We start from the raw sequence: 20,646 nt of genomic DNA, 5'->3' as shown, positions 1-20,646 counted from the left end.
CTATTTACACTAATTCCCTTTTCTTCTTCCCCGTACCAATGGCGTAACCACCTCTGCCACCAACTCGCGCTCCAAGAACGCCATGTACCCCGCCAAGATTGCACATAAGACCGCAGACTTTGCCACGCCGAAAACGCTCGTGCTGACACCGAGGAACCACTGGCAGAGTACAGCAACAACACTGGCAAACACCCCGTTGGCCATCTTGGCGCTGAAGCGTGGTATCATCTCTATCTCAAATTTGCGGAAGTAGCGGCGCTCGTACCACACGCAGTAGGCGATGCGGAGCAGCATGTTGGCCACGTTCGCGAGGATAAAGCCGTACAAACCCATCGCGCACTGCTGGACAAAGACGTAGCACATGGCAAAGAAGGCCACGGAAAAAACGCCCATGCAGACCGAGTGGTGTGCGATGCCCTGGGGGTTCGCGACGGACGTGAACGTGGCCTCGAGTATCCCGTTAAACGCAAGGAACGGCACGTAGCAGAGGTAGTACGGAAGCAAGTCCGCAGCCTCGGACGCCTGCCACTGCTTGCCTGTCACCAAGCCGAGCAAGAAGGACGAGTTACTGAAGCCTGCGAGACAGACGAGCACCAGGAAGTATGTGTACGCCTTGAGCAAAAGCTGAAGCACGCGGTGGGCTTGCTGGATATTGCTGAGCGACGACCCGTGCGAGTGGGAGAGGGTTCGGGTGAGGTACAAGCGGAAACTCTCCTCAACCGGCGCTAGGAGCAACCGTGCAAGTAACGAGCCGTAATTGTTAACGAGGTTGTACACGCCCTGCTGAGATAAGGTGCAGAAGAGGTTTGTGATAAGCTTGTCGCCTTCGGTGAGAAAGTGCTTGAACACGATCTGGCCAAAGATACTGAGCCAGTGGTTGAAGATGCCGGAGTCGAAATAGTACGAGCCTTTGCCGGTGATCTTCGTAGGGAGAAACCGGAAGGGCGAGCTCTTGCGCGTAAAATCCCGGACGTATAGCACGGTGAGGACCGTGGAGTACACTAACTGGCCGGCACTGAAGGCGAGAATCGCCAAGTTGTCGTTCTCATCGCCGTCGCCCTCGTGCCAGTAGAACACCGCGACAAATGTCACTACGCACTTGGCCACAACCGCCAAGCTTTCGTACTGCGCACGCTTCTTGAAGTTGAGGCGAAATTGATTCACCAAGTAGCACGGCTCGCCCAAAAGTTCCACCATGATCGCCATCGCGTTGAGTTTGACACACAAGTGGTACCAGCCCAAGTTCTTTGCCTCAAGCGCAATCGACTTATGCTGGAGCGTGAAAAACGCCCATGTGATCGGCACCCCCATCATGATCGGAATGAACCCGAAGTTGATGATCGACTGGACCGCGGAGGTGTGCGCCGAGAGGCCTCCGAGCTTGTCTGTCTTGTCTTTGACACTGACACGCTGGCATGCGAGACGTGCGCCCTCACGACTGTAGTAGAGCGCCGAGGAGACGGTGAACTCGAAGAGAATGTGGATCCCGAACGCGGTCGGCGAAATGTACCAGAACAACACGTTGTTCATCACAAACGTGAGGATCTTGGTGAAGAGGCTACCGAAAATGAGGAGCGTCGCCCCAGCGGCAGATCTGGCAAGAATATCCTCCTGGCTAGGTTTCTCCATTGTTGAGCGGAGAAGAGTGGGCAAGCAGCTTTTTGAGGACAGCGCGTTTTGATGCGTATGCATTGGTTTCGTTACCAGTATCCGGCATGTAAGCAGACCCAACTTCCAGAATGTCGCGTAAAGCTTTCTGGGTGTTTGCGTGGCCATGGAAGTGGCGGAAATAATTATGGTATAGGAAGCTGATCGGCACTGGATACAATGCAAGTGCGGATCCTATCTCGGTTAAGGTCTCACTGAGACTCGGTGTATATCTAACCGGCGAAAGTATGAAGGTACGCCAACATTGCGTATTAGCATCCTGGCGGCGTTTTACTAATCCATGCTAGAGACTGGAAAGGCTGTTCAAAGGTTATGGACTCAGATTGGGTTGGATTGTTTCTGTGGGGGGACAAGGGAGGATCCGATAATTCCCTTCTGAGCGTAAGCCAAACTTTCAAAACGACCAGTCCTTCAATGTCCAGTCTACACCTATTCTTCGGGTAAAGGAATACCTCCCGATATAAGTTACTCGATGCATGGTATGATATATTTAGAGCTCTGAAACATCCACCTACCCATATCACGGACAGTAGACTGAGAGGTGGATATTTAGATTGTAGCCAAGTTCTTCTGCACAGGATATTCAAGCGAGTCACGTCATATAGTCGTTGGATGCGATTTTTTTTTTTTTTTTGGCTGACATAAGCAGCCAGCCATTTACTAAGTCGCGGCGCCACGCGTTTAATCCCGCAAGCTGGTAAGCGAACGGGACATCACTTGGTCTATATATCGAGTATAGAATATAGCTTCTAATTGAAAACTATACCAACGTAACTCTAAATGTTTGGAGTCAACTCCGTATCTCCGACAGTGATGTATAGAGTGGCTAGCCGTACCATACTGTGATGCCAGTATCGCTCAGCTCACTTGGTTGCCAAGCGGCCACGATCGGCGCCAGGTCCACGCGTGGAAGGATTCGAAAAGGAGCAGAACAAAACTTAGCCACTGCATCATTTAGTAGCATTTACCCCTGGGAACTCTTGGCTTTTAGAGTAAAATGCACTTATTGCCTCTATAAGTGAGCTGAACTGTAAGTGGTATAGCTGTCAAACGACACGATAACCTAATCTATCATGCCAGAGAGCTACGAATAGGCGCAGTCGACTGCGAAACCCCGAGAAACGTCTCGTTTGGGCCATCCCATGTATCTCGGTTGGATATCACGTTAAATTGTAGTACCCCACAAGTATAGCCAAATATTAGTTATTGTGAGCCATACCGGGGATAGTATTTACGAAAAGAGCTTGGCTTACATAAGCAATAGTCGTGTGCCGCCCATTTCTCTATCATCACAAACCACCTTGAAGGCAGAAAATTCCTCAAATGTAGGTGGGTTCGAACAAATGCAACTGATGTTTTTCGTATTTGTGTTCCCACTGTCTTGATTACAAAAAAAGCCTTCACTCTTTTGGCGCTCTTTACAAACACTGCAGTTTACACGCCAACCACCCAGCGGTCACCATTAGCCCGTGATTACCACGTATTCTAATATATCCTCCACCTATATCTACCTTTGATTAACGGTGCCCTCACAGTCGGTTGAGAATTGCCAATAAGTTGATGATACCCCTCCACGCCTAATCGATCACCTCCCCCTCTCACACGCCTGCTAAATTTCCACTTACCGCCACGTCTTTATGTCCGAACCACGCAATAAACGGCACTCAACGGCGTACGACGAGCGGCTAGATAGAGAGCTCGACTACAACCACGGCAGACGAAAAAAGCCCGCGGCATACCTGCGAAAAGAGTATCCCCAAAGAGAACCCTCGTCTGCCCCCGGTGCCAGCTATTATGAACCAAACGCAGGCGCTAGTACCTCCAGTAACCCGCCGAACCCCAACCGCACATACAACCGTAACCACTCGCGATGGGAAAACTCGAGTCGCCGCGAGTATTCGAACCATGCAAGCCGCAACTACTACGACCTGAATAAAACTTCCGCGCCCCGAAATGACCGAGAGAGATTCAACCCCGCTTACCCCAGCACCGCTAGTGCCTCATACGCCAATACCCCGAACTACTACAGCTCGTACCAGAACTCATACCCCTACCCCGCGTCCAGCTCAGGCTCCAGAGAGCGAGAGACTCCCGGTGCCAAGGCCCCGTATCCGAAGCGAGACGAGTACCGGAGGGAGGAGCTGTTGCCTGCGGCGAATACAGGCCCCGCCAGCTTCTACGGCCGTAACGAGTATCGTCCTCGCGAACGCCGTCGCGACGGCTCCTTCAAGCGAGACCGCGAAACCCACAGTGCGGAGAAAGACTCTTATTACCCCAAGAACGAACGTGACGTGTCAATCCAGGGCCTCTCGTCCCAAAGCTTGAAAGACATTCGGGACATTAGAGAGGCACGAGAACAGCGAGTCTTGGCGAAGAGCCGAGGCGGTTCTATTCCTCCAACCATTCCGACGGCGGTTACTCTGCCAGAGACGGGTGTATATACCTCTGGCGTTCTCGAGAAGCGGAAGCGCTCCGACCTGAACTCTAGCCAAAACGCGTCGGTCAATGCCGACTCTGACCTCTTCCAGGCTCGCAGAAATAGCAGTGGCTCGTCAAAGCCGGCTAATGTTAACGGGCACGAGGCCAAGAGGAGTCACCACGATACCCATAACCAGGGCCACGGGCAAGACGGTCCGAATAGCGAGAATGTCTATTCTACAGCTGTCCGGGAGGGCCTGCAAGACCAGCCTCAGGCTGAACCCGAAGCGCCCGAGAAGAAACATAAGGCGCGATATGAAGAGGGCTCAAAACACAAGGATAAGCGTGACTATGGCACACATGCCAAGGACAGAGACGAAGACCCCGAGAGGAAGCACAAGAAGGACAAGAAGGATAAGAAGAAGAAACACCACGACAAGGAGCACAAACTGAAGAAGGACAAGAAGCGTGAAAAGAAACACAGAGCTGAAGGGGAGGTGAAAATCGAGGATGCTTCTGCGGAACTTCCGACGTCTGACACTGTGGCTGAAGTCGGTCCAGATTCGCTGGTGGCTGTTTCTGCTGCCGTTCCTACCCCCGCCTCTGTTGTTTCCGATGCTCCGCCGGCTAGTTCAGCTGTCTTCGAGCCTGGTGCGATTGCACATGGTAGTCCCATCGCCGAGGGGCTTCGGTCGGAGGACAAGTCTACGGCCGTAGCTGAGGTGGAAGCATTCGAAATTGAATCTCGTGAACCTCCAACTCCGGGTATTGAGGTCAAAGCTAAGGTAGATCTCGTCCAGGTGCCTACCTCTGTTAATGAGGAAAACGTGGAGATGGAAGCTATAGATGACGTGAAGATAAAAGACGAGCAGACCGGTGAAGGAGCACAAAGCCACGGCTTGGTGAAGCCGTACCTTGAAGAAGAGGGCTCGGCTGTGGTTTCTCACACCCACGCTCGTACCACCGGCATTGTGTCTGAGCCTCTTGTTGCCGCGGATACTACCAAGGTCAATCCGATTTCCGAACTACTCCCTTCGGAGCGTATCCTAGTCCCCGTCTCTGCCGTCGAAGCGTCCTTGGAAGCACCAGTGCAGGTTATAGTCTCTGGTTCTGAACCGGCTCTTCTTGATGCTGCTCCTACCATGCCTGCGATACCTGAACTGACTGCCAATGTCAAAGCAGCTGACCACCCACCCATTTCTACCGAACCTATGAAGCTCGAGTTCACCTCGTCAGCTAGTCCGGTACCGGAAACTGATAACCCTCTTCCCTCTTCGCCTCCTGGTGCCCCCTTCCCGCGAACGTTCCTCGAGTCACAGTACTATAACATGAAATGCCGGTTTGCCTCTTCCCCCCCGTTACCGTACCTCCGTGCTACCCCAATCACGGATCTCAACCAGTACCAGTTTGTTTCCCGCAATACCCTTATCCATAAACAAGCCGGTCACTCTGTGCTTCTTAAGCAGCTCTCCCGCCTCCGTCTGCGTGTGTACAACCACGGCAAGCTACTCTGGTACCAGCAAGGTAAACAGGAGAACATCTGGAAGCGCCGGTGCGCCAAGATGGAGGAGCAGTTGAAGCTTCTCCACCCAAAGGAAGAGGAGCATCTCAAGAACCAAAACAGCACCAGTGCTGGCACCAAAACCAGTCGCCGAGCCCGCCACCAAGGCGATGCTGTGCGCACGGAGGCAGAAATGTTGGAGGTTATCGCCATGCTAGAACAGGAGGATCCTATCTACCGGGCCGAACAAAACGCTGCTGTTATCCCGGACATGATCATGGACCCGGTCCTCCGAGACAAGGTCCACTTTATGGACTCGAACAACATCTGCGAGGACAAGCAGGCGTGGGCAGAGCGCTACAAGACCGACCACATCGACAACTTCACCCCGTTCGAGCATGAAGCCTTCTGCGAGGCCTACCTCGTGACGCCAAAACGGTTTGGGCGCATTTCTCAGGTTATGGGCGGCATTCGAACCCCCGAAGAGTGCTGTTTACACTACTATCGTACCAAAAAGACCACCACCAGCTACAAGCAGTTGCTTGCGACTAGGAATAAGAAGGGAGGGAAAAAGGCTAAGAAGAAGGTGACGACATCCAGGCCGTCAACCAACCCCGTGACTCCGTCTGGCTCCACGCCTAGCACCCCCAAGGTGGAGAGCGGGATGACTTTTGGGCCGATTCCGGGCTTGGATATTGCTCCGGTTGCTGTTGAGTACAATGAGAATGGCCGGTTGAAGCGGGCTGCCGCGACGGTGGGGCTAGAAGAGAAGAAGGTTGAGCCCCCAAAGAAGAAAGGACGGAAAAAGCGTGAAGAAAACGGCAAAAATTCAAAGATTGTCCTTACGTTGCCGAAGGAGGAGATTCCACCGGAGGCCGGTCCAGAGGTTGGGCTGGTGCTTCAGCCTGAGGTCCACCTCGGGACCGGCTATGGTGAATTGTCTGTCCCTGAAATACAGCCGAGACCTGAGGTTCCTCTACAGCCAGCAGTGGGGATCAAACCCGTTTCCTTTTTGGATGTTCCTATAACCGCTGGTCCTCCGTCCCCTGAGCCTAAGCGTCGGTCGCAGAACTCCAGTTATTGGAGTGTATACGAGATGAACTTGTTTCCCACGTTGTTGGCGAAATACGGCACTCAGTGGGACCTCATTGCCCGTGACTTGCAGACAAAGACCGCCACGATGGTGAGAAACCACTTCCAACGGCACGGTGATAGGGAAGACTGGACCAAGATTGCCCAGGTTGCTGACAGATCTTCGTCTGCCGTTCTGATTACCTCCGCCCCAGTCTCTGGGGTGGCGCCTCCGAACACCACTAACAGTGCCTCGCCCCCTGAGACCCATACCTACGGTACCCCCCACGCTGCATACGCTCCATACCCGGCATATTACCAGCCGCCATATCTCACCCCCCCTCTGGGCTACTTTTACGACCAGAAACGCGAAAATGAACGCATGCCAATTGGAATGGGAACGTTTTACAACTACAACGCGCCGGTTCCGAACCCTCTGCCTGCGTACCCACCGGTAAACTCAGTGCGCTCCCTCATGAACGAAGGACCGGCACCGCCACCTCCAGTGGAGGCCAAGAAGCCAACACCGTCGTTCTCTGTCATGAGTTTGCTCAACCCTGAGTCTAGTCCTCAGAAGCCAGCTAAGCTTCCTGTAAGTTCCATCAGTCTGTTATTGAACGAACCCGCTCCGGCAACGTCGTCCAAAAGTGCTTTGTCGTTTATCACCGAGCCGCCGCGGTACAGGCCGTGGGAGACCCCTGCTCGCCACGCTACCGCGATCGATACGTTGGGGGCCGTGGCGCTTCCACCGTCGCAAGAGCGTGGCTCCACCCTTCCCCGGCCGCTGATCCTCAATCCTCCATTAGATGAGCCCAAAAAGTCTGGTTAATGTGTGCACTTTTATCTCACGCTGGACCTGCTTGAAGTTTTCTGTGCGTTTTCCTTGGAGCTTGTAACGTTGACAGTTTTGTTCACGATTTTGTTTAGGGTGTTTAATTTTTTTTCCCTCTATTTTTGGTTTTCGGCGGTGCTTCAAGGTTGCTTTTCAGTTTTCGTATTTTCTGTTACAACGGTGAATGAATATATTTGTTATGTTTGCGAGAGTGTTTTTGGAACTATTGTTAGGTATACCTGCTATGGCTATATACTGCAACCTATATTTTATTTGCTAATATAAATTTAAAATTTATAGTCTTTTATGTATGTATATTACGTTACTGCATGAGCTAGATGCTAACAAAGGACAATATAGGTATATACACATACGTATATGCCCATGTTAAATTTCAATCTAACATAATAATATCGGCAATTTCGACATTGTTACCAAACCTAGCTGTATTATTCCTGTACTACCAGCTTGCTATTAACTTTTACCCATAATTAAACACTAGGTGCCCATACTCTTTACATTCGTTCTTATCTTTATCCAGACCCTTAAATCAATGATGCAGGACCCAAAGTTTCCAATGCACCCAAAATCTTACCCTCTCCGCGCTTGGTTGAGATTCAACAGGGTGATCGAAATTTATTGACTAGTCTGGCAGGAAACAAGTCTCTACTGCGGCAACGACTCACCCAAAATGCACATCGCGGTGTGGTTGACTCAATTGACTCACGGCTCTCGCGAGTCACTACCTGCCTACCATTAAACTACAATACTGATAGACTCAATTTAATTAAAGGTAACGCAAAAACCAGAGGATTGAATGGGATGTTCAGTCCATTAATCCTACCTTGGAATCTTCAGAGACTGAGTATAACCATGACATCGGCCTGTCGTGTGATTCAGCCCCGGCATACCTGCCGCTTACATCAACGCTACCACACACAGAAAACTGTCCTTCTCCTCACGCGTTTCTATCACATGTTCTGCCGAGTGGTGAAATTTTCGCGTTACCGTTTACGCATATATAGCGTCCCCGCGCCTGTTCCCTGTCCCTCCTTCTTCCCCCACAACAAACATATTATGTCTCTCCCACTCCCCTCTTTTGACTACCCGTTCGGCATCCACTTATGGCCGAAGTTTGACACTGCTGTCGCTTTTCTCACTCAGGGCCACTTTGTGCCTGGCGAATTCGAGTTCGTGCAAGGTGAACTCCCATTGTCCACGTTAGAGCCGGTGTTGTACGCGATCGGGTTGTATTACCTTGTGATTTTTGGCGGTAGAGCGGTCATCCGCACTCTCGGGATCCCACCATTGGTACTCAACGGGCTTTTCCAGTTGCACAACTTGTTTCTTACGTCAGTGTCGCTCACATTGGTGGTGTTGATGATAGAGCAGTTGGTACCAATGATCTACCACCACGGCCTCTACTACGCCATCTGTCACCCAGATGCCTGGACGCCGCAGATGGTCACGCTCTACTACATGAACTACATCACCAAGTTCCTCGAGTTCATCGACACCGTGTTCCTCGTGGTCAAGCAGAAACGCCTTACGTTCCTCCACACCTACCACCACGGCGCCACCGCCCTCTTGTGCTACACTCAGCTTATCGGGATCACCTCCATCTCGTGGGTGCCGATCGTGTTGAACCTCGCGGTGCACGTCGTCATGTACTGGTACTACTTTTTGGCCGCCAGAGGTATCCGCGTGTGGTGGAAGGAGTGGGTCACCCGCTTCCAGATCATGCAGTTTATCTTGGATTTAGGATTCGTTTATTTTGCCACCTACCAGAAGATTGCCACCGAGTTTTTGCCATCATTGCCGCACTGTGGTGACTGTGCGGGCACCATGATCGCCGCTTACTCTGGCTGTGCTATTTTGTCCTCCTACCTTGTTTTGTTCATTGCTTTCTACATCGACGTGTACAGAAAGAAGGGAACCACCAGATCGAAGAGAGTGCAGTCGATTTCCGGTGGGGTTGCCGCCAAGGTGAACGAATATGTGAAGACCGAGTCTTCGGGTGCGAAGAAGTACGAGGGGGTGGCTACTCGTCGTAAGAACTAATCCAGGGAGAAAGCTCCCCCTGAGTGTCGAGAGATTTACCTCAGTCATGACTATTTCTATGCTCGTTAGCCCTTCCGTTGACCTGCAACCATAATCATCCTCACATACATAGTTGCGATTCCGACGCCGCTATTGCAACCCTCTGGGGCTGTCTTCAAAAAGAACCCTTTTTGGACCTCATCTTTTTTTCCATATATTCTTTCGTAGACCCTAAATATAATGCCCTCGTGATGTTAGTGTAGACCCTTTCCGGCTAAAGTCTGACTGCTCTCGGGGGGGGGAATCCTGGCGAGTACCGTGGTCGAGTGCTATCCATTTTGCAATGCGGCCCTCAAATTGGGACATATCTGATTATGTGGGGGAAAAAAAGAACTGAAAGTCAGCTATATATATCTCGTCGACGGTGGCAAGGGACGCTTTTACTACAAAAAGAGAAAACCCGACGCGGGGGTCGAACCCGCAACCTTGTGATCGCGTACTGCTAAGAGTCACACGCTCTACCGATTGAGCTAGCCAGGCGTTTTCTAAGTGCAACCGCTGATCAGATAATAACACAGCATGCAATATGGGATTTCTTTTCCAAAATCGATATAGAAGTTTTATTAATGGCGAGACAGATTGCTTGGTACTGGAACCCAGGCATATCAACAGGCTGCCATCACCCAGTGATACACCCTTAGCCGAAGCCAAAAACCTGAACCAGATACAAGGCTTGGAAAGCAGCCGTGGGAAAAACGAGGTGAGCCAAGGACTCTCTACGATAATCGATTCTTTTTCATCTGGTTGTTTCGTCCAAAAAGGAAAACCCTTCACCAGTTTCCAGAGCTCATTCAAACAGGTGCAAATGTTATTTTGCCGATTGAGGTACTGAGATTGAATGCTCCCGAGGTACCGTAACCTGGCTTATCTCTAAGCTAGGATACGGTCTCTGGCGAAGTTTAAAGCTTTCTGACGTCAAAGTCCGCTTACCCTTACTCCTTGACCATCTCTGGGAGCTTTGCTATCCTCTACACTCAAGTTGAATATACACATTCTATTATACACGTATGTCACATTGCCTAGGCCAAAAGATCCGCGGCTCGTCTCCGAGAAACTTCGATGGCCTGCTTCAAAAACTGCTTGGTGATGGTGGCGCCGCCACCGACGATGCTCACGTTGTGCAAGAGCTCACCAGCTGTTACAACGGTAATCCTGGAAACAACGTTCGTTTCCTCGGCCTCACCCTGCAAGTCCGCCAACAATACCGCGGATTCATCCATCTGGATGTCCCCAGACATGTCCCCCGACTCCTCAGAGTGCGCGTCCACAACCCCAAAGGAGGAGCTCCAGCCACATTTACCGGCTATCTCCAACGGCTGGGATCGCGCATAGTCGCAGGCTAACATGTAATTCTCTCTGACGGTCCCAAAATGGCCACGAGATCTGATTGGTACCTTAATATCGGCAATGCGCTCGTCAATATAAGCATACGGTAACTGGGTGGCCTGCAAGGCTTTGACCAAGGCACCCCAGCACAAGTCAAACATCGGGCCCTCGCGGGAAAACACCTGGAAGTGCGCGTAGAGCACAAAGCTCCACTCACGGGACGGCTTAAACATCAAATCGTCCTCAGAGTTCTGATCGGGGTAAAAGACTTCAGACGTCCCATCTGAGTTTTGCGAGCGGATACCTACATTCACCTTCAACGCCGCCTTCTGGAGCACTCCAGCGTGATGCACCGTCTCAAACAACTTCTGCGACAAGATCATCTCCTCATCTGTGGGCGCACCCATCCGGCCGCGCGCAATCTCCACCACTGGGTACACACTAGCGGCCTCCGCCAACGCCTGCTCACTAAGCTTTTCTTCCACAATCCCGGCGGTGATCCCGCAGATGACGGTGGTGTTGCCAGATTTTAGCACGGCCGAGCCCAAGACCGGCGAATCGTTCTGGGAAGAGCTGGTGTAGCGGCTCAAACCGCCGTCACCGGTCTGGACCGGGCGGAATTCGTGAAAGTTGCGCAACGACGGACGGAGCCCGATGGCAAGATGCCTTTGCAAGGATAATTCGGGGGCAATGCGCGCAAGAATGTCTGGCGCAAACGCCATAGGTCTGAGGCCGCTATCAGTTTCGGACATGGCTGGGGATATGGAAAAAGGGGCGTGTTGCGAGGTGGAGTTTTGACATGCAAAAGTTTTTGTGTGCGGCAGAAAAATATTCGCGCACGTGACCGGGACAGAGGTTGAGAATTGTAGCAGAAAAGTGCTAGGTGATTCGTCCAAGAGTTTTCGAAGGATTGGATTATACGGTGAATCAGTACGGTACTCTTAATTTACGATATTCTGCCGTGTCACACGCTACGGGTATGCGGTTACCGTTGTACATCGTACAGTTTTACAGCTCACCGCGAACTGCTAAAGGCCGATATTGAAAAGCGTTTACCAACGACGAATTAAAATAGCGGTGGGACTCGCTGGGATTTTTTTTTTGGCATTCTAAACGTGCCCTACCTGACTCGACACCAGCAACTCTGCCGTGGCCATTAAGATGGAAGCGCCATTAAACTGGTCAGACCTACCTGATGAGATTATCGAGCGAATCTTCTCGTTCCTCCACCTTAAACATGTTACCCCATTCCTTGCCGTTCCCCAGTTGCAGCGCATCGCGCTCAACCGGTATTACTCGCGGATCCATATTTACAATGACATAGACTCTACAAAGCATGAGTACCAGAATATGACGGTAGAGGAGTTCAGTGATTTTGTCCTCGACCCTAGGTTTACCAATCTCCGAATCAGCAAGCTCGTGTTGAGTTTCCCCCAGACTTTACCGCCGCACGTGGTGCAGAGGATACAACAGGCCACATATCTCGAAATCGACTGGTGCCAGCCGGAAAATGACATTGATCCGCATGAGGTTCCGTTATTCGAAAACATACGCCACTTTGATTTGGAATGCCATAGCGTTGACTGGGGATCGATGGTATTTCCACCACGGATGGAGGAGCTCAATATCTCGGTCGACAGGGATTACGCGTCAGGACATGGCCGGGTTAGATTCCCTCGCTCCCTAAAGGCTTTGAGTTTATCTGGCGTAGCGTGGACGAACAGCCTATGCGATGGAGTTCCGAATTTAGAAGAACTCGAAGTGGAGGACCCCTTGTTTTTCCGGTATCCCTCCCGATTGAAAACCCTTCGGTTGTGGGCCGACAAACTTCCCGATCTCTACGGGCTAGAGCTACCCTCAACGTTAACCAGATTATTTCTTGAGTGCAGCCTTCTAGGAAGTTTGGCTGGCGTTGTCCTTCCTCTGACCTTACGAGAATTACATCTTTTTACCTCCACATCCCTCACAGAGCTTGGAATAGACTTGAACGATGGCTTGCGAGTTTTTACAATCGACGAATCCAGCTTGACCTCTGCTGCAATGGAAGTGATCACGTATCCGAGGTCGTTACGGACCTTGTCCGTCGAAAGGAGCCGTATAACGACGCTTGATTTCGTGCAACGCTTGCCTTCCACTTTGGTAGAACTCAACATGGTGGACAACTACATAGGCTCCGGTGAGGAAATTTCCTTGATGTTTAGTCCTAAGTTCACCCGTGTGGCATTCCCCGCAGGTTTGAAAGCGCTTAACTTAAGTAATAACGCAAAACTTTTTACCGGCTATGACTTGGAGCAGTTTGTGTTCCCGGATGGTCTTGCGAACATAAACCTCATCGGTACCGGGCTAACAGACATCGTGGGTGTAAATGTGCGGGGCATAGAACTCAAGTTGGACAAGCTGGCCGCTGCGACACTTTTAAAAACGAAAGCAGAAAAGATGAGACTGAAGCTCCAGGAGATCAAAAAGAGAGTCCGGAAGAACATGACGCGAAAGATGTCGATGTCCAAGAGGAGATTTCAGTTTAAACGAGCTATACGAAGGAGTTGGTTATACAAACGTGCTTCACCACCTTTCCCAAGAAAACTAACCCTTATCTAGAAACGTCTTGGAACAAAGAGCTTGGATTCAGATCCAAACGTAGTTACCAACGGGCATGCTCCATGAGCTTCGAGGCCACTTTAACGAATTGTAGTTTCCCGCAACTGATGACTCTACAGTATCAGAAGAACTCTTCAGTACAGGTGACTAATTTTACAAATGGTGCTGGTAAACCACCCACCAACGAACGCGTCTTAAATGTAATCCTGCACAGACATCCTCGGCCCGCGGCCCAGTGAAGCCATCGCCAGATTGTGGGGAGACTGGAAAAAAACCTGTCGAAAGTCCACTTCCGACGTCTATAAATATCTACCTCCTTCCTCAATCCTCTCAACTCTATATACTCGCTTAAACACTATGACAATTATCACCGTCATTGGATCATTAAACAAGGACTTAGTCACGTACACCAACAAGGTGCCGGGGGCTGGGGAGACGTACCAGGCCAACGCGTTCCAGACCCACAACGGCGGAAAGGGGCTTAATGAGGCCCTTGCGACCGCCAAGTTGCTTCCAGTATCAGCAGATATTAAAGTGCGCATGGTGGGTCGCGTAGGGAACGATTCCTTCGGCCAGGAGTTGAAAGGTTGTTTGGCGGACGCAGGCGTGGATGTGTCGCAGGTCACCGAGGAGCCGCTTCCGTCTGGCGTGGCGGTTATTTTAGTAGAGGCTTCTGGGGAAAACCGCATTTTGATCACTCCTGGTGCTAACGGAAAGCTTTCATTGGATGAGGCGGCGGTTGCGGCGATTTTCCCGGTATCCGAAGAGCCAGAGTTTGTGATTCTCCAGAATGAACAACCCGATCCGGCGGAGAATATGAAGATGTTGAAAAAAAATAACCCCGCGGTGAATATCGCCTATAACCCCTCACCGTTCTACGAAGTCTCGGATCCAGCCGTGTTGGGCTTGGTGGATGTGTTGATCATCAACGAGGGCGAGGCTGCAGACTTGGCAAAATCCGTGTTAGCCGGGCCCGCATTAGAAAAGGTGAATGGAAAGATTGGGTCTTCCTTTGTGGAAGGGTATCTTGCGTTGGCTTCCCTTTTGGTTAATAAGATTAACGGAGATAACCTCAACACTGTTGTGATTACGCTCGGGGCCAAGGGTGCCATCTACGCGAATATGGTCCACGGGGCCAAGTTTTACGCGGCTGAGAAGGTGGCGAAGGTTGTAGACACCACCGGCGCAGGAGACACGTTTTTGGGGGCTATTGTGGGCCAGTTGGCGTTGGACCAGTCTATCGACGACCTTATGGCGTTTGCCTCCAAGGCAAGTTCTATTGTCATCCAGAGAGAGGGCGCCGCTGAAAGCATTCCGACCCACGCGGAAGTTTTAGAGGCTATGAAGTAAAAAAAAAAATACTGATATATAATTTGCCCAGCAATTCTGTAAGCAGGCCATGACTCAGCCGATGGGTCACTAACCACTGAGTATGTATCTTGGTGGACAAGTCAGACGAAAGTAAAGAAAGGGAATTCGAAGATAAATTCAGTGGGAATTTGAAATTTCGGAAACACGTTTATGGGGCCATAGTTTACCCGCTTGGTATTTATCAAGACTGGGATTCTAAACTTGAGCGTTGACAGTTTGGACAATTTAAGGGAGAAAACAAGGGAACCCCCCCCCCCCCCCCTGATTCTACGCTACATATTATATAATTCGTTATTCATTTCTCCTAGACGGTTAATCCACACTTGCCAAGGGATCGGAATCGCTGTTGGCGTGCCCAAGGGTGTCACTTGGAGGAGAACAATTCGGCGAAAAAGGAGAATTACACACAGAGCCCTCCACAGAATCAATTTCCGAGTCAAGTTTTACAACATCGTCAAGGTACTTGTTCTTCTTATGGCGGCCGAGTAATCTCTGTTTCCGGCGCATCTCGTTCTCAGAGTCGGGTAAATGGTCGCCAGCAACCCCGCAGTTCACCGAGCAAACCTCCTCTGAGCTGTAACGCAGCTCATCCACCTCGGTTCCTGTTTCAGAGGAATCCGATTGGTTGGCCTCTTCCGGATGGCCGAGGGCCTCCAACGCACTGCGATACGCCTCGTTCTGGTTGATGATGTTGCTCACCAACACGGCCCTGTGCTCCAAGCCTGTTTGGGCAATCTCCTCCGAAGCCTTGATCATTTCCGCAAGTCTTTCGCCGCCCAATAGCCCTTCAGTTCGTTTACGGTAGAACAACAAGTAGGCTGAACCCGCAATGGACTTTTCGGCCAGAGTTTCCGTGACACGGGAGTCATCAAAGTAGTACCATTTCCCGTCGACAAAGTTCTTGACATAGGCAGTGTAGTGGCCACCGCCCAATCCACCAAAGTGGTTATCTACGGCACACAAGTCGTAGACCAACGCTTCGCCCGTTTCCTGGTTGACCACGTACTTCAGCATATCCAAGCCTTCGACGGGGAAATCCACAACCGCATCAATTTTATCAGCCGTGCGGCCCTGCCCTTCGAACCGCTTCAAGTGGATGGTCAAGATGTCCGGAGTCTTCCAGAGCTCAATGGTTTTGGTGGCTTGGCGGTGGTCTTTACAGTTGGGGCAGTACCACAAGTCCTGTTCCCCCAACACCTCCGGTTTGGAAAACAATTCCAAGCAATCGCTTAAAGAGATATTCTTGGTTTGATCAGTCTTGGCAAGAGCGCGTTTGGCTTCGAGTTCGGCGTTAGGGATGGGCTTTGGGTTTGAAAAGGTCTCTATCCCCCCTTCCTCCTCCAACCCCGTGAAGAAAACGTCGAAGTAGTCCTGCGACCATTCGCAGACTAACGCTTGCTTAAATTTAACCAACGGGGAACGAAGCAGACCGGCATGCGCTACGGAGGGTTTAGCTTCAGGGGCATGCGTCAAGGCGTTAGGGGGGTCATTAAACAAGTCAAAACTCTGGTCGGCACCGTCGGAGGAGACTTCCTCCGAGGGAGTGTTTGAAGACACCATGACATATTCAGGTGAGACATTTTCAGTGCTGGTGGCCTCTTCCCCTTGTTTAACCTCAAGGATTGTTTCCGTAAGGTTTGCCTCTGTAAGATTCGTCTCCATAAGACTCTGACTCTCGTCAATCGAGTTGATCTCCTTTTCCAAGTTATCATGCATGTAAAACTGCTTCTTTCGTGGTGGTAGAAGATCAAGCATGCTGGGCAAGTTCCCAAAGTTGCTGGAGTTTGGCACCCAGACATCAGAAGCGTCTGTGCTTCCCTTGTTCCAGTTATACTTTCTTCTGTCGTTGGTGTGGTCAAAGATTTTGATATCGAAGGCAAAATTTCCGGAGATATTCGGGTTCGCAAGCGAGATATCTGAGTCATAAGCATCACTAGTTTCGTCATAAGAATCGCCAGCCACATCCTTCATCACCGTATCCCCCGATTCTACATTGTCAGTCTCCTCCAATTCGACGTTGCCAGCGTCTCCCAATTCGGCATTACCAGCGTCTCCCAATTCAACATTGTCAGCCTCTTTAACAGCAGATTGAGCCTTGACCTTCTTTCCTCCATTCATAAGTAACGGAAAGTCGGCCACTTTGTAGCTCAGACCAAACTTGTCCCTTACGGAGTGGAAGTAGGTGTAGGTGGACAACTGACTGACTTTGGCTTCGAGCTTCATGCGGATCTTGCCAAACGAATGGGTCTCATCGGGGGTGACGGCAACAAAGTACGGGAACGCAAAGGCAGTAGTGTTTCGGTAGGTGCTCTCCGGATCGGGGCCAATCACGTTGAACACTGGCACAATGATGTCATCTACCTCCTTCTTGATCTGGTAGAAGTAGATCTCGTCGCTGGTGGAGATCAAGGTGGAAATGGGCATGTACCCCACGCTGTCGTCGCGTTGGAAGTCGCGGTAGAACTGATCGTGGCCATACACCTCGAAGCAGTAAAGCTCGCTGGCATCGACCGCAGTCTTTTCAGCGACATACCGCTTCAAATCTTTGAAGGAGGACGACTTGGCTAGCTCCACGTCCAAGGTCTGTAGTGGCTGGGCATCCAAAAACACCTTAACCGTGAGGCTCCAGAGGTTTTCCACTGGCAACGGAAGGGTCAAGTCGTTGAACGGATCAAAAGTGATGGAGACCTTATCACACTCCGGACACACCAACGTTGACTTGTAGAGCCCCACAAATAAATCCACAACCACTGAGTCGTTGCGCATGCGGTGCTGCTCCCAGCAGGTCTCCGCAAGCTGTTTGATGGCTTCCAGATCGGTCACCTGGGCGTCCTCCAACTCAGGCTTCTCAACGTACGGCTTTTTCAAGATCCGGTTCAAGTCCTCGTGCAACCCGTCAAGCAAAAACGCCAAAAACTCCTGCGAATCCTGTTGCTGGTACCCGTGGAACATCGGGCCGTAGTGGCCGATGATGTTTTTAAACTCTCTGGGGGCGTAGGAATCATGCGACGAAGCGCTGAAGAGCCGCTGAATCAAGGCGCCAAACGCATTAGCCACTTTACCATTCATCCCCAAAGGATTGCCAGGGTTTAGCTCCTTGGTGTGGTTGCCGCCCTTGAAATAAAGACACAATTCGGGCAAGTGGATCAAACACTGGAGCGCGGAGTTCATGTAGCACGAGTTCCCGAGGTTGTTCAAGCCCACAACCCCCCCGTATTCGCTGCTAGAAGGAACCGCGTCTGAGGCAAAGGTGTTGGCGCCAGTGGCGGTGTCTATCACCAAATGGCCATACAAGAGGTTGATATCCCGTAGACTGCGGTGGTAGTCCTTGGGGGACAATAAGGTTTTGGACTCGACATTCACAAACTCCTCTAGGGTGAAGCTATGGTTTTTGGAGGTTGAGACGTAGTTTTCCAAGAGCCAGAGACGGATCTCTGACAGGATGCCGTTGGTTTGCTTCAACTCCGCAAGGAGGTCGCCGACGGTGGCTAGTGCGGTGACGGAGTAGCGCTTCACAACCTTCACGGAAGTCTGTAGCGTGTGGATCTCAAACACGGGTGGAAAGTTTTCCATCACCTTGTGGCCATTGTCCTGGATGACGTAGCTTTCGATGGGGTCGCCCACCACTCCAAAGGCTGTGGAGACCATGCCAAGCGCCTCTGTGGGGATGGGTGTCAAGGTAGCGGTAGCAACAAGGACTCCGTAACTATCAATCAATGTCAGGTAGTTGATAGGTCCGAGGCGCGATTTAGCTTCGTGGAGAGAACCAAAATCGGTCTCAAGGAAGGCCTGTAGCCACGGAGTGGGAATCTGATACCATAAATCGCCTTCAAATATGGCATCCACGTCGATCTGGGAGAAGAGGAGCTTGACCTGAGCCTTGAAGGCAGTGTATTCGTCTTTTCTGAGACGTCTTTCGGTGGCCAAGGGTGATACTGTGGCGGCCGATGTTTCAGTTTCGATTGACGCCATTGGAGTTGTTGCTCCGGCCAGGGTCTCTGTTGATGTTTCGGTCTCGGTTGGTGCTTCTATTTCGTCTATTGCCGGTTCTGCCGTCTCACATGGCATTTCCATCGGGACATCTTCCGGCGTATCGGCTGGAACCTGCATTTGTGTCGCTTGGTGTTGCTCAGCCATCCTATCTAGACCGTTTCCGTCCAGAACATCCAAATTGTGCATTGTAGATTCTGAGGAGTATCAAACTTGTATAGTTGTATTGCTGATTCACGAAACAATTTTTTTGCTTAGCCGCCAGTTTTTCATGGCAAAAGCCGACGGATATTGCAGGCTTTGCGTGGCGGCCTACAACATGGGGAAGAGCGTGTGAAATGACATCAGTGAGAGGCGCACGACTTCTGACCTGCTCGGGGGGTAATGCCTATGAAAGTGCACCCCGTTGTAGCGAGGTTTGTAGTGCTGATAACACCCACAGTGCTTCAACTTGTTTATACATTTCTTGACAGAGTCTTGCGAAACAGACACGGTCTGTTCAAACCTGGGCGCAGAACTATCATTGACTGGGAATTCCGTAGCGGAGAGCTTAAAAGTGATTATATACCCGCGTGCGTCAAGTGAGTAGACCACACAGAACCAATGCAGAACCAAACTTTAGCTCAGCAGTTCTGCGAATTAGTGATGTGAATGGCGTGTTTACGCGCATAGGCTAAAAAAAATAAATAATCAAACCTCTAGACGATGGTCTGAAAGTCCATAGATTATGCAGTCCTAAAGCGTGGGACATATCCTGAAGACACTTCTGTAGACACTTCTGTTTTGTGGTAGACCAGAACCAGTTCTTTTTATTTATTCTCTGGCCTTAATAATTGTGCACGGCGTGGTGATTATGACCAGATGAATATGCAAGGAGATTTTAAGCCGCAGAAAGGTGATAAGGCAGATGCCCGGTCAGTATACACATCACTACAGCTATGTAGTTCATATATAAACTGAGATTAGTCTGAATCTCTCGCATCTGTAGACCCCAGTATCCCACAGTGTGTTTCCTCGCCCATGAGGAGGTTGGGCTTGATATGTGAGTGAAACTTTATTGCATGTCGTTTACATTTTTAGTGTTCGTTTGTGCGCACTCGCAGGGAACACCCCTAGCTGCGATTCAAGCACGCAATTATAAGGCTGGACACATGCCCAAATGCTTTTAATATTGCTTAACTTATCTGTCCCTCAGCACTCCTCTCTGCCATATACCAACGAAACACACAAGGCTTGGTTAATTTTTCTCGGGGCAAGAGACGATGAGAAATTTTCAATAATATTAGCTTCTGGGGGCTTGGGTTCTGAAAGGTGATGCTGATTTTGGAAGTCAGACAGCACCACTAAGAACCGCTTGGTTTACGAAAGATCTTGTCTAAAAAAATTGAAAGGTCCTATCGCACTGGTGAAATACAATAGTACCCAGGCATTACTCCCAGCCAGATTCACATCCTGCGAAGTCCAGATAGGGGTCTCGGGGCTGAGACGTCTAGGTGATATTTGAATACGCGGTTGCACCCAGAACCGAGTGGGGATCATGGAAGCTTAACCTGTAGTCATAGAAGGTCAAAGTACTCTTGTTCTTACCATCAGATGACTCAATGCAGTATAAGTTCAATTAGGACAGATGTAAACATACTCCATCCGGGGGGCTGTTTAAACTTTAGCAAGGGGACTGACCTGCTTGGGGGTTTCATTTTAACTGCAAGTCCCTGGAATTAGCTCTACAATAGTTCCTGAAATTAGCTCTACAATAGTTCACGAAATTAGC

At 50.6% G+C, this 20,646-nt stretch overlaps 7 protein-coding genes and 1 non-coding gene across 8 annotated transcripts; 4 read left to right on the top strand and 4 right to left on the bottom strand.

Annotated features, from left to right (window-relative positions):
* Positions 1-9: 9 nt before the first annotated feature.
* Positions 10-1,629, bottom strand: BABINDRAFT_31885 (glycolipid translocation protein; the record flags this gene model as incomplete). Its single annotated transcript, XM_019131566.1, has 1 exon — positions 10-1,629. One exon carries the CDS (start codon positions 1,627-1,629, stop codon positions 10-12), a length of 1,620 nt encoding a protein of 539 aa, XP_018987325.1.
* A 1,402-nt stretch (positions 1,630-3,031) lies between these two features.
* On the top strand, positions 3,032-7,750 carry SNT1 (Snt1p). The gene has a single exon (XM_019128117.1). The coding sequence runs from the start codon at positions 3,306-3,308 to the stop codon at positions 7,485-7,487; it is 4,182 nt and encodes a 1,393-aa protein (XP_018987324.1). The 5' UTR covers positions 3,032-3,305; the 3' UTR covers positions 7,488-7,750.
* A 951-nt stretch (positions 7,751-8,701) lies between these two features.
* Positions 8,702-9,781, top strand: FEN1 (fatty acid elongase). The gene has a single exon (XM_019128116.1). The coding sequence runs from the start codon at positions 8,892-8,894 to the stop codon at positions 9,549-9,551; it is 660 nt and encodes a 219-aa protein (XP_018987323.1). The 5' UTR covers positions 8,702-8,891; the 3' UTR covers positions 9,552-9,781.
* A 206-nt stretch (positions 9,782-9,987) lies between these two features.
* Positions 9,988-10,070, bottom strand: BABINDRAFT_t69. The gene has a single exon. It is a non-coding gene; the product is annotated as a tRNA-Lys (tRNA).
* A 493-nt stretch (positions 10,071-10,563) lies between these two features.
* BABINDRAFT_160207 (exosome non-catalytic core subunit) lies at positions 10,564-11,694 on the bottom strand. Its single transcript, XM_019128115.1, has one exon. It carries the CDS (start codon positions 11,666-11,668, stop codon positions 10,610-10,612), a length of 1,059 nt encoding a protein of 352 aa, XP_018987322.1. The 5' UTR covers positions 11,669-11,694; the 3' UTR covers positions 10,564-10,609.
* Positions 11,695-12,077: 383 nt separating this feature from the next.
* BABINDRAFT_6611 (uncharacterized protein) lies at positions 12,078-13,580 on the top strand (the record flags this gene model as incomplete). The annotated part of the gene is made up of 2 exons (XM_019132469.1): positions 12,078-13,385; positions 13,515-13,580. 2 exons carry the CDS (start codon positions 12,078-12,080, stop codon positions 13,578-13,580), a joined length of 1,374 nt encoding a protein of 457 aa, XP_018987321.1.
* Positions 13,581-13,871: 291 nt separating this feature from the next.
* RBK1 (putative ribokinase) lies at positions 13,872-14,864 on the top strand (the record flags this gene model as incomplete). The annotated part of the gene is made up of 1 exon (XM_019131620.1): positions 13,872-14,864. One exon carries the CDS (start codon positions 13,872-13,874, stop codon positions 14,862-14,864), a length of 993 nt encoding a protein of 330 aa, XP_018987320.1.
* Positions 14,865-15,138: 274 nt separating this feature from the next.
* BABINDRAFT_160205 (putative ubiquitin-specific protease) lies at positions 15,139-19,135 on the bottom strand. The gene has a single exon (XM_019128114.1). The coding sequence runs from the start codon at positions 19,062-19,064 to the stop codon at positions 15,198-15,200; it is 3,867 nt and encodes a 1,288-aa protein (XP_018987319.1). The 5' UTR covers positions 19,065-19,135; the 3' UTR covers positions 15,139-15,197.
* Between the last annotated feature and the right edge of the window lie 1,511 nt (positions 19,136-20,646).

Source organism: Babjeviella inositovora (assembly GCF_001661335.1).
Source record: "Babjeviella inositovora NRRL Y-12698 unplaced genomic scaffold BABINscaffold_2, whole genome shotgun sequence".
NCBI lineage: Eukaryota > Fungi > Ascomycota > Pichiomycetes > Serinales > Babjeviella > Babjeviella inositovora.
This window is presented reverse-complemented; position numbering and strand designations above follow the sequence as displayed.

Excerpts from the sequence above, each read along its gene's own strand:
- SNT1 (XM_019128117.1), top strand. The coding sequence starts at position 3,306 with ATGTCCGAACCACGCAATAAACGGCACTCAACGGCGTACGACGAGCGG.
- FEN1 (XM_019128116.1), top strand. The coding sequence starts at position 8,892 with ATGATCTACCACCACGGCCTCTACTACGCCATCTGTCACCCAGATGCC.
- BABINDRAFT_160205 (XM_019128114.1), bottom strand. The coding sequence starts at position 19,064 with ATGCACAATTTGGATGTTCTGGACGGAAACGGTCTAGATAGGATGGCT.
- BABINDRAFT_160207 (XM_019128115.1), bottom strand. The coding sequence starts at position 11,668 with ATGTCCGAAACTGATAGCGGCCTCAGACCTATGGCGTTTGCGCCAGAC.